The sequence below is a fragment of the Triturus cristatus genome, chromosome 7 (genome assembly GCF_964204655.1).
Source record: "Triturus cristatus chromosome 7, aTriCri1.1, whole genome shotgun sequence".
NCBI classification, from domain to species: Eukaryota; Metazoa; Chordata; class Amphibia; order Caudata; family Salamandridae; genus Triturus; species Triturus cristatus.
In genome coordinates this window covers 1677807364-1677818919 of record NC_140590.1, presented here as the reverse complement: position 1 = coordinate 1677818919, position 11556 = coordinate 1677807364, and the positions used below count along the sequence as shown (strand labels likewise).

Sequence of the window (11556 nt, the reverse complement as noted above, 5' to 3'; positions counted from 1 at the left end):
CATACATACGCGGGTGAGGGTACGGGCCGTACATACACGGTTGGGGTGGGGGTACGCTCCATACATACGCGGGTGAGGGTATGGGCCGTACATACACAGTTGGGGTGGGGGTACGCTCCATACATATGCGGGTGGGGTTACAGGCCGTACGTACGGGGGTGTACATACACGGGTGGAGGTTCGACTCGTACATACACGGGTGTTCATACACGGGTGGGGGTTTGACTCGTACGTACACGGGTGTTCATACACGGGTGGGGGTTCGACTCGTACGTACACGGGTGTTCATACACGGGTGGGGGTTCGACTCGTACGTACACGGGTGTTCATACACGGGTGGGGGTTCAACTCTTACGTACACGGGTGTACATACACGGGTGGGGGTTCAACTCGTACGTACACGGGTGTACATACACGGTGGGGATTCAACTCGTACATACACGGGTGGGGGTTCGACTCGTACATACGAGGGCTGGGGGGGTGGTTGGGCGCGTACATACGGGGGCTGGGGGGGTGGTTGGGCGCATACATACGGGGGCTGGGGGGGTGTTGGGCGTGTATGCGGGCAGATGTCTCCATGGTTGCTATAAGAGTTCGGTGCGGACGGTGTTTTTTCCATCCGGTTGTAACATCGGACGCACGGGATGGATCGTACTTCCGCGGTCGGACTTCACTTTTCACATTTGTACGATAAATCGTCCGGGGACATGTCGGGCACATTTTCCGACCCGAGGACGTGTGGGGAATTATTCCCAATGCGATTCGTATGGACTTTTTCCCATGCGAATCATAGTTGGTAGTTTGTACGGCATTTGTACGATTCGTACGGTAAAAAGACCGGATACGAGTCGTACGGGGAAATTTTTTCCAGGATCGTTATCGGCACCATAGTGTGAGCTCCGGAGTGGTGTGGGACACTTTCAAGGCGGGTATTAGAGGGGAGACTCAGTTTCAGCCTCTCTCGACAAAAGAGGGAAGTATGTCAGGTGGACTCGCTGTATAAATCGCTAGCTAACATTGAGGAGGAGTTGGCAACTGCAGTAAATGCCGGCTTATCCACTGACAATATTCTACAGCAGCTGGCTTGGGCTAAGGCAGAAATAGGCGACCGAGCTGCCGCAAAGGCAGCCGATCTTTTTCTAACCCAGAGAGAACATTGCTACGAATTTAGCGAACAAATCGGTCGTACGCTGGCAGTTAGGCTTAGACAAAGGAGCGTTAGGAGCGAAATAAAGGAGATTGTAGATGAGAGTGGGAATCTGGTCACGGATCCTCTTAAGATTCAGGAAGTTTTTCAGCAGTTTTATCAGCGATTATATGGGGCTGGACCTCAGGTGCCGCAGGACTTAACCTCAGGATATCTCAATAGCATACCCGTATCATGTATTGAAGGCGATGCTAGAATAAGACTTAGACTATTTTGACACATGACGAGATCCACTGTGCTTTGAAAGATCTTCACTCATGTAAAGCCGCTGGGCCCAACCAGATTCCCCTGGAATTCTACAAAACTTTCTGGGAGGAAATCGGATCTGTTTTGGCTGACAAAATTTGCCTCGCACAACTCGGGTGTTTGGTCCCCGCCTCCTGGGCAGGAGCTGACATTATCATATTTCTAAAAAAGGGTAAACCCCCTGAGGAACCCGGATCATATAGGCCCATCACTTTAATAAACTGTGATGTAAAGATTATGTCCAAAGCATTGGCGACTAGACTAAACCACATAATCGCGAATGTTATCCATCCGTATCAACATGGGTTTATCCCTGGGAGGGGTACCACTCAGCATATCAGACGGGCAAAAACTTTATTTGCTGCAGCAGAAGTCTCAGGGGACCCTATGGCTATGCTTCTCTTGGATGCAGAGAAAGCTTTCGATAGGGTCTCCTGGGACTATTTATGGCAGGCAATGAAATGGTTTGGAGTAGGGCAGGAGTTCACAAAAGCTATCCGCACCATGTATAGCACACCAATAGCTCGTCTTAGAATAAATGGGAAATATACTCCTTTTAAGATCATGCGAGGTATTAGGCAGGGTTGTCCCTGCTCGCCCTTACTATTCGCTATATATATTGACCCCCTAATTCGGCAGCTGGAGGCATGCCGGGAAATCGAGCCCGTTATTTATCACGGGGTTGCCACAAAAATGTTAGCATACGCCGACGATGTTGCCTTACCCCCAACCCTGAAGCAGCGTTGGCGGCAGCTGATGATATTGCTTCCGCTTTTGGCATGATTTCCGGATATGCCCTAAATAAACAGAAGACCCAGATTGTTGTGAATGGGGAGACAAACTGCCTTGATTCGCGGTTGACAGATTCAGCAATCTATCTTGGAATTACTATAACATCAGATTTGAATAATTTAGTGGCTATTAATGTTGATCCTGTAATCCGAAAAGCCAAGGTAGACTTTGACAAATTCCATAACCTACGTATGTCACTAGTTGGTCGCTGCAATGTGATAAAAATGATATTTTTGCCAAAAATACTGTATTGTTTAGGTCAATACCTTTGGAATTTGGGAAGAACTGGCTTTCCATACTGGATAATCTGGCTAATAGATTTGTTTGGTCTCATGGTAAAACCAGGAGGGCTCTACGCTTTACGACCTTACCCCAATCCAGGGGAGGTTGGGCGGTCCCAGACTTTAAGCTTTATTATTGGGCTGCTGCTTTTAATTACACGAGTGGATTACTGGGCGGCAGATCTGAAAACCCTACTATGGAAGATAAGATTACTGATGTATATAGGTTATTGGCGGGGGAAGATGCTAAAAACTGCTTTTTGAAATTTACAGAGCCAAGCTACTTTAAGCGAACTAAATTCATAACCTTACGGGCGGCCTTTAAAATCTGGACTACTTTTAAAAGAAAGACTGGTTTAAGGAGGTTGAATTATTATTCACAATTATACGGCAACCCTACGCTGCCAGAAATCTTTTCGGATCAAACTATGGTATACTGGGCGGCATGTGGCCTTACGAAAGTTGGAGATCTAGTTGGCATTGACGGAATCTATCAATTTAAGGATATCCAGGATAAATTTGGTATTAGTTTCGGGAACTTTTTTAAAATACCTTCAGCTTAGAAGCTATTTCAGCAAAAAACTGGGCGGACCCAATGGGTTCGGCATGGTGAAATCCTTAGAAGTTATAAGAAGTGGGGATGGCTGTACTATAAAAGGAATCTATAGCGAACCCATGGCACTCAAATCAGATGATTTAGAAAAACATGCTAAAAAATGGGCAGATAGGCTTGATACGGATCCGGATAACTTCTTTCAGTCCCTAGTGTTGGGGCAGGTAGTATTGTGCTCTGCTGGGCTTCAGGCCCAGCACTACAAAACAGTGTTTTCCCTGTACTATACTCCGGCAAAAATTTTACAGGGGGGGGGGGGCTGCAGGGAACAAGGTGCCCACGCTGCGATTCTGTACATGCTGATCTAGATTACGTTTTCAACCTGCCCCCGATTAGCTATGTTAAAAAACGCAATTACTACATTTTTTGAGACCACTTTGGGTCTTAGGGTTAACCTAACTTCTTCTTTAATTCTTCTCTGGGTCGACAATACACAGGGCCATACCATATCTCTCCGTTTTCTCTTTCTTGCCATGGCAGTTTTTCGAATTTGTGTTGCTTCAGCTTGGCTAGACCACTTATGGTTAGCACGGCTCCTCTCTACATTTAATCTTGAGAAGGGAATTTATGACAGAAAAGGCAAGAAAGGGAAATCCCTTGGCAGACACATATGGGCACCCTTATATAGTTGGAGGGAATCTCTGGCCCCAAAATAGACCTTAAGGCTGCTGTATGAGAACGGTGTTTATACATTGTCTAGATTTATGTCTATCTCCGTAATCTACTTGTTTAATACTCTGAATCAAACAGTATTCCTTTTTTTTTCCTTTCTCTTTCGGTCCTTTTTTTCTTCTTCTTTGATGAAATATTGTAAATTATAAGTAAAAATTTTAATTAGGTTTCCTCATATATAATAGTAATGAATTGTTAATTGCAGTGCTTTTTATAAAATTGAAAAACTGAATAAAAAAATAAAAAAAATAACATAACAATGACATCATAGGGAAAGACATCACCCAAACGTTGAGTGCATGATGACATCACAAGAAATCACATTATGGGCTGCAGGACCGGAGTGAGAGAACAAACCCAAGTGACTTCTGGTCCAGAGGGCATCATGAAAGAATAAATATAATGTCATGAATGAATGACCCTAGTAGACAGTGGTCAGTTTTAACCTTTCTAACACATCTCTTCATCAGCACACATACCAGTGAGGTGCAGTGCTATAAGCCATTGAATATGGTAACGGGTGGCAGGCATACATTTCAGAACTCTACACAGTTTACAGAACATGATGGCAACATACTTCCTGTTCAGGAAACTGACTTATCTTAATAGGTTCTAAGGCCAGCCAATAGCAATAGGTGACTGTAATTTGTTGGATGCTATAATTTCACCCAAAACGTAGCAATCTACCGCCTCAGTCAGTTGTTTTTGCAATTCTGAAAGTCTGTGCTCACTTCTACTGCTTGCGTTTGCTTTGTGTATGTCAGGGAATCACGCACAGCTGTAGCCTATAGTGCATCCATTGTGTGCAAAGGAAGCATACATTACTGATGGACCAGTTGGTGTGAGAGAGATGCTTGTACACATGCTGTCCCTGGTACGCGAGTGAAGCATGCACCAATGCAATCAATGCTGTACCTGTTTGTGTTAGCGAAGCTTCGCACTACTAATGCATGTGTCTTACCTCTTCTGTGAGTGAGAAGCCTGCATTACTTACTGCTGCTGCACCATTCAGTGTGTGAGAGAAGCTTGGGCACATGGTGTACCTCGTACCAGAGTGAAGCATGCACTGATGCAGTCAATGATGTGCCTCTTCTGTGTTAGCAAAGCTTGGGCTACTCATGCATGTGCACTACCCGTTCTGTGAGTAGGAAGCCTGCATTACTTACTGCTGGTGCACCAGTCAGTGTGTGTGAGAAGCTTGTACACATGCTGTACCTGGTACGGAGTGCAGGTGAAGCATGCAGCGATGCAATCAAGGATGTACGTGTATGTGTATGTGTTAGCAAAGCTTGAGCTACTAATGCATGCAAGCTACCTCTTCTGTGAGTGGGAAGCCTGCTTTACTTACTGCTGCTACAGCAGCAGTGTGTGAGAGAAGCTTGTACTGACTTTACAAGTGCTGTCCCTGGTATACCCGAGCGTGAGTGAAGGATGCACTAATACAGTCAAGTCAATTCAAAGTAAACTTTACTCGGCTAAAGGCCATCAAAGCATACACAAAATAAAAAGACATAGGTTAAACATTTTGTCTCGTACAGAATCAGACAATACCCAATTTTCAAATGACAATTCTGAGATACAGTATTTAAAAGAGTCAAGTCATATAGACTAAATCATGTCTAAAACATAAAAAATTAACCCTTAAAATTCATATCTCTTCCTGATGTAAAACACTGATTTTATAAAATTTAAAAATGCATAATAGAATTCATGTGAGCTTAAAGACAGCATGAAAACGAAACCATCCTTATGCCGCCTCACATTGGCTTTGCGCACCAAAAAACAGTGTCTTGGATCTTGATACAATGGGCAAAACTAAAAGAACGGTGCTTTGGATCGAGAAGTTGTCACACACAAAAAGAGATATATCCTGCTGCCGAGTACCCGGGAATGGAAAAGCAAATGTAAAGTGCTAAGTGCATAATTTAAACAAAGTCAGCCAGTGATGATATGTAGGGAAAAGGCACCACCCCAAAGTGAGGCTCTAAACCATAAGTTGTTAAACTTGTGGCATAGTTTACAATGGATTGCTTGGCCTGAGCAGTGTTCAAATGTTTATTCATACAATGCTCTAAAAACAGTTAGTTAACGTGTAGTATGTGATTGAGGCCGATAGTTTGGGGGTAATTTATAAAGATGGAGGAGGCCCAATCAAAGGTGACCTTCAAATACCTTAGCCATTGTATCTGATCAACCCCATCTAATGACACACAGTCAGATGCAAGATCTAATCATTCCGGCCTCTGGGGATGACCACATTTAAACCCACAATAATAAAGGAGCAAATCTGACATGATCTTCCAGGTAAGGCATCCCGAGCTGCTAATGGCATATTAAGGTAGCCGTGCCCCCTGAAACTGAAAGTAGTCTACGCAAAAATGTATTTTCTGCGCATTGTAGAATATCCACCTTATTGTACCCCCAGAGGCCAGCACCATATACCCCCGCTGGGATGCACTTACTCCTGTATATATTCAGCATTTCTGTATTTTGTTTGGGGGGGGGGTAGTTTACGGGCAAATCTAAAAATTGCTTCAATGTTACAGTTAAATGTCTGGCATCTAAGTGTTGAAAGCGGGCACCAACTCAGTGACTGGTTAAACAAGATCCCTAGATAACTTAGAAAATGTACCTTTGATACGATAGAGTCCCCCACAAATGCAGTCAATGTTGTACCTATTCTGTGTTAGCAAAGCTTGTGCTTCTAATGCATGTGCGCTACCTGTTCTTTGAGTAAGAAGCCTACATTACTTACTGATGCACCAGTCAGTGTGTGATAGAAGCTCGTACACATGCTGTCCCTGGTACCCCAGTGCGAGTGAAGCATGCACCAATACAGTCAACGATGCATCTATTCTGTGTTAGCGAAGCTTGCGCTACTCATGCATGTGCACTACGTGTTCTGTGAGTAGGAAGCATGCATTGCTTACTGATGCACCTGTGTGTGAGAGAAGCTTGTACACTCACTGTCACTGGTACCCGAGTGAAGCATGCACCAATGCAATCAATGATGTACCTGTTTATGTTAGCGAAGCTTGTGCTACTGATGCACATGTGCTACCTGATCTGTGAGTAGGAAGCCTGCATTACTTACTGATGCACCAGTCAGTGAGAGAGAAAAGCTTGTACACATGCTGTCCCTCGTCCCGTGTCAAGCATGCACGGATGCAGTCAATGATGTACCTATTTTGTGTTTGCGAAGCTTGGGCTACTCATGCATGTGCACTACCTGTTCTGCGAGTAGGAAGCTTGCATTGATGATGCCAGTGCTATACATGGTGTCTTTGCAGTGGACCGTACGCTGCTGCCAGTGCCAAACACACTGTGTAGGTGTGATGGATGCTAAAGTTGTTGTTGGTTTGATGCCCCTGACTCACTGAAGGGAGCATGCATTGCAGATACAAGTGTTAAACCTGTTCTGTTGTTGTAAAGAAAGCTTACAGTGCTACTGCCCCTACTGGTACAAATTGCCATGCATTTGTACGGTCCTACCTGTGCTATTCCTCTTATTGCTGTTATTAATTTGTACTTATGTATTACAAAAGCAGCCATATTGCAGGTGTCTCAGTCATGTCAGATGGCTTGGGGGAAGTGTGTGTGTCTGTGTGTGTGTGTGTGTGTGTGTGTGTGTGTGTGTGTGTGTGTGTGTGTGTGTGTGTGTGGTGTGGTGTGTGTGTGTGTGTGTGTGTCATTGTCACATCTCCACTGTTGGTGCCCATGTGGTACCTGTGACTCATGCCTACGAAACTCCTTGTGCACTATAAAAGCAAAAACTATAGGTAGCCAACTGGGTACCTGCTAATATCCAAGGGGCTCTTAAAATAATCAGGAAAATCAGCCATAGTGTTACAATGTTTGTAAACAAACGGTAGCAAGTGTTTGAGAAAGCCTACCTATAGAAATCGCTAAATGGGAAAAAACAGCCTAAGACTTCAAATAGCCCTTGGGACAGATATTGGCAATAACACTGAGAAAGTACCAGCAAAACTGGATCTGTCAAGAGCAAATGTGAACTGGACAAACCGGATTGGACTGGCTTTTAGGAATAGTTTTCAGTCAAAAACTATGTTGAAGGAATGGACTTCCTGTGTAAGGTGAAGCCAGAACCCCTAGTGTGCACCTACGGCCATTGATGGAAATGGTGCTCTGACTATTGGCAATTAATAGCAGAGGTGTCAAACAGTGGGTATATGTTCACTTTATCTACCTCAAAGGAATCAACACAGCTGGACGCCTTTAGGTTCTGGACGTACAAAGTTAAAAAAGAAACCCAAATAGTTTTATAATATGTTATACATTTAGTTTTTTGTTTGTGGTTGTTAAATGTTTCCAAAGTGCACACAATACCAGGCAAACTCCAACAACAGAGAATACATGTATAATGGGAGAGGTGACTTAATCTTCCAACCAGAAGAGATCCAGACATGGAAAGAAGTTCCTACTGACGTGTAGCGATACATAGGATGCGATCACATCAAAGATGACCCATCACAGGAAGCACGGCCATCAACAATGGTTCTACAAGGAAGTTTGCCATCTTGGCAGGAGATATGTGGATATGCTTTTAATCCCTTCTTGAGGGTGGAGGGTACAAATGGCTCACCTAATCATTCTGTGGAAACCAGAAGAGATTGGAAACTGGGCCTATGAATGCTCCTCCCAGGGTTGATGAACTCCGGGCCAGCTGAAGGGCCACATCACTGCTGAATTTGCTAATATCAGTCCTTACTGCCAGGCAGTGCTTAATTTGTAAAGGGATGAGTGCGGTACCCAAAGCTCTGCTCCAGCAGCGCTATTACTATTCATCGATCGACATAACAAGGCTGCATAGTCGTGAATGCACCAGAGACATCTCTGATCCAACACCAACCAGCCACTGCTGTTGCTTTATCTCACTCTTGCCAGCGTTTCCTGTTTTTCTCTTCCTCCTTCTTGGCCGTTGCAGTGTTTTTCCCACTTTTGCTCGCAGTCAATAGTTGATGAGGAAAAAAGTGCTGGCCCCCAAAAATTAGTGCAGGTGGGCCCCACTGGCAACAAATAAGCATTGCTACCAGGAGCTACCCACAAGCCCCCCACCCCCAACTGGCTGAAGGTTAAAGGGTATAGGTCAGGACCACCAGACAGAATCAAGACAGACCCAGACTTTCTGCAAATGGCAGGAGATGGACCTCAGTCACAGACTGAAAGTTTAGCATCCTTGGGCACCAAGTGCAATAGGCTGGTGGAAACCTGGCATAAGCATGTCCACCACAGTAGAGCTGATAACAAAACACTCTGTATGGCGCATCACCACATGAAGTAAGATGCAAGAGGTGTCGTGTGCGTAATATATTGTTCAAGTTAGGTGTGTTGTGGTGAACATCAAAAATGGTGGACTTTGTTACGGATAGTGGCCACATGGCCTAAAATAGTAGTCTTGCAGATTATTCTGGGGGTAAATGATTCCACAAAGCTTGATCTAATTAGTGAGATGTAGGAGCCTAATATGACTTGGTGATGGCTTTAGAGTAAGACGATTTAGTGTAGCAATCCATCACAAGTTATACAATGCTGTACCAGAAAGTGTTTATGGGTCATAGAACACAAAATGGAGGCACACGATATGTTTAGAGTGGAGTGTCCGTATTATCTAAGGTGATGGATACTGGTGTAGGTGGTATCACGGTGCCAGGGATGGACAAAAGATAGCATGACTGGCTAGATTACATGAAACCTGTGAAGGGGTGTTTGATTAAAGAAATTCTGTAAATTGCCATGTTTATCTTTAATAAACAAGGACATTGGTCAGTAGTGCATATGGTCGGAGATGTGCGGGGTGGGGGACGAGGAGTAGGCGGTGTGAGGAGTCTTCAAATACCCAACATAAATGGCTCATGATGCCATTAGCTTTCATGTGACCAAACATTCAAGACAGTGATCCACATGATTTAACCGAAGGAGGACTCTTGTTGCCAGGAGTGACAACATCACTTATGACGAAAGCTTCAGATGGTGAAACTACACCGTGTTACTTGAAGAGCTCTCTATATGGCGATTTAAGGCATGACTTGAGATAGGGAAGCTTGAGCTTGTAAATTTCATTTTAATGCATGGGTTTCTGCAATTCCTGTGTAAAACAACATCTCTAATATATTTATAATTGGTGACTTATGTGCACTAAGTCACCTATTTTAAAGAAATGACATCAGAACTTAGATAATTGTAATGCAGGTTGCTATTCATCTAGATTTTTACAAGGGGCGTTTCATGCTTATGTATGAATTAGTAGCCTCTGGATAGCTCATGTATGTGCTAACATTTTTTAACTGTTTTAATTGTTTGTACTGTGCTTTTATGATTCCTATTGCAAATCGAATAAAGAAAATGTGATTGATTGACATCAGAACTCAACTGTAATACACTATCACAGTTCGGTTCTGACGGCACATTGCCTGCTGCCACAGCCAGCTGTTTAACATGTTTATTGTTCTACACTTCTTGGGTAATTATAGAAAAGTTAAAATCTTTGAGTGTTTCTACACATCCCAAACTAATGCACCTTTATACAAAAAAAAATTGTTTTAAACTGATTCAATGGTTTTGCAGCACATATCCAACAGCATTTCTGATGTGTTTAATTTGACAATAGATAGTCTATTTTTAGTCTTCATATTTGTAACCATGCTCTTTTTCATATGAAAGAGCTAAAGGCCAAGGATTTTGGTGGTTTGAGGGAAAAGTGACAGTGTTTTGCTCGTAATATAAAGAATAAAGTACCCCCTTTCGTACATGATCAGAATATTGCAAGTCACCTCGAAGTTCCGTTTCTTATAAAGGAACTTAGCCTTCGGCTTCATTCCTCTACACGGTCATGGAACTACTCAAATAATTGCAACATCCTTACAATGTACGGCAGGGAGTACTTTATCTCAAATATAAGCAACCAGGGTGGAAACTAAGGATGGTGATATGCCATATGAGCCAAGGTGTTGGAAGCTTGGCACTAAACCTCTAACAAAACAATGTTTTGAAGTTTGGGAGAGTCAAGAACTCTATATCAGGAGACCGCAGAACCTTCGGCTAGTAAGCTTTTCTGTAATATAATATGGGAGAAGCTTGAAATAGGGGATATCTGTTCTTCCTTACAGTTGTAAGCTGAAGAGGTGAACAACAACGTAGACTCAAGTGACAGAAGCTTGCAATTTCCGAGGTTCTAGGACATATAATTGGAAAAGCTTCTGCTGGCAAACCTCCACTGGATCAAAGATAATAGCTTCTGGTATAGAAATGAGAGGAGCTAAACTTGGTAAAGTTAACATCTACAAGATGATAGGTGTTGTAAACTTGAGATAGACAAACTCTTTGTAAACATAGATGGTGGATGCTTGGCATGGTTACTGTCTGCATGTACTCAGGGGGTAGAATTTGGGATTTCTTAGTGCACGTCCTTAGTGTGTCCATATGTCCTTAGAAGATGGAATTGTGACACTGTTAGTGCCTGCATGTCCTGAGAGGTGGCTGAAGCTTGCCATACGTATTGTCCACATGCCCTGAGAGGCTGAAAGTCTGCCACCTCTAGTGTGTAGACACCACACCAAGGTGATGAGGTTATGACTTTTGGCTTCTTGCGTCTTTCCGTGGTGGGCATGTTCAAGGCTGAGCTAAGAGCCATATTTCATATCTTCCATCTTCCTTGTGCAGATAACACTGGAGACACGCTTACACTTCCCTGCAACAGAGACATGAATGTTAGAAAAAATAGTAGT

At 43.6% G+C, this 11556-nt stretch overlaps 1 protein-coding gene across 2 annotated transcripts in view; it reads right to left on the bottom strand.

Annotated features, from left to right (window-relative positions):
- Window positions 1-5261: 5261 nt before the first annotated feature.
- Window positions 5262-11556, bottom strand: part of PLEKHG6 (pleckstrin homology and RhoGEF domain containing G6) — a 188010-nt gene continuing 181715 nt past the window's right edge. For both annotated transcript variants that reach the window (XM_085619788.1, XM_085619787.1), the window contains exon 16: window positions 5262-11519. In XM_085619788.1, coding sequence (XP_085475914.1) covers window positions 11510-11519 — 10 coding nt within the window. In that variant the 3' untranslated portion in view covers window positions 5262-11509. The remainder of the gene's footprint in view (window positions 11520-11556) is intronic.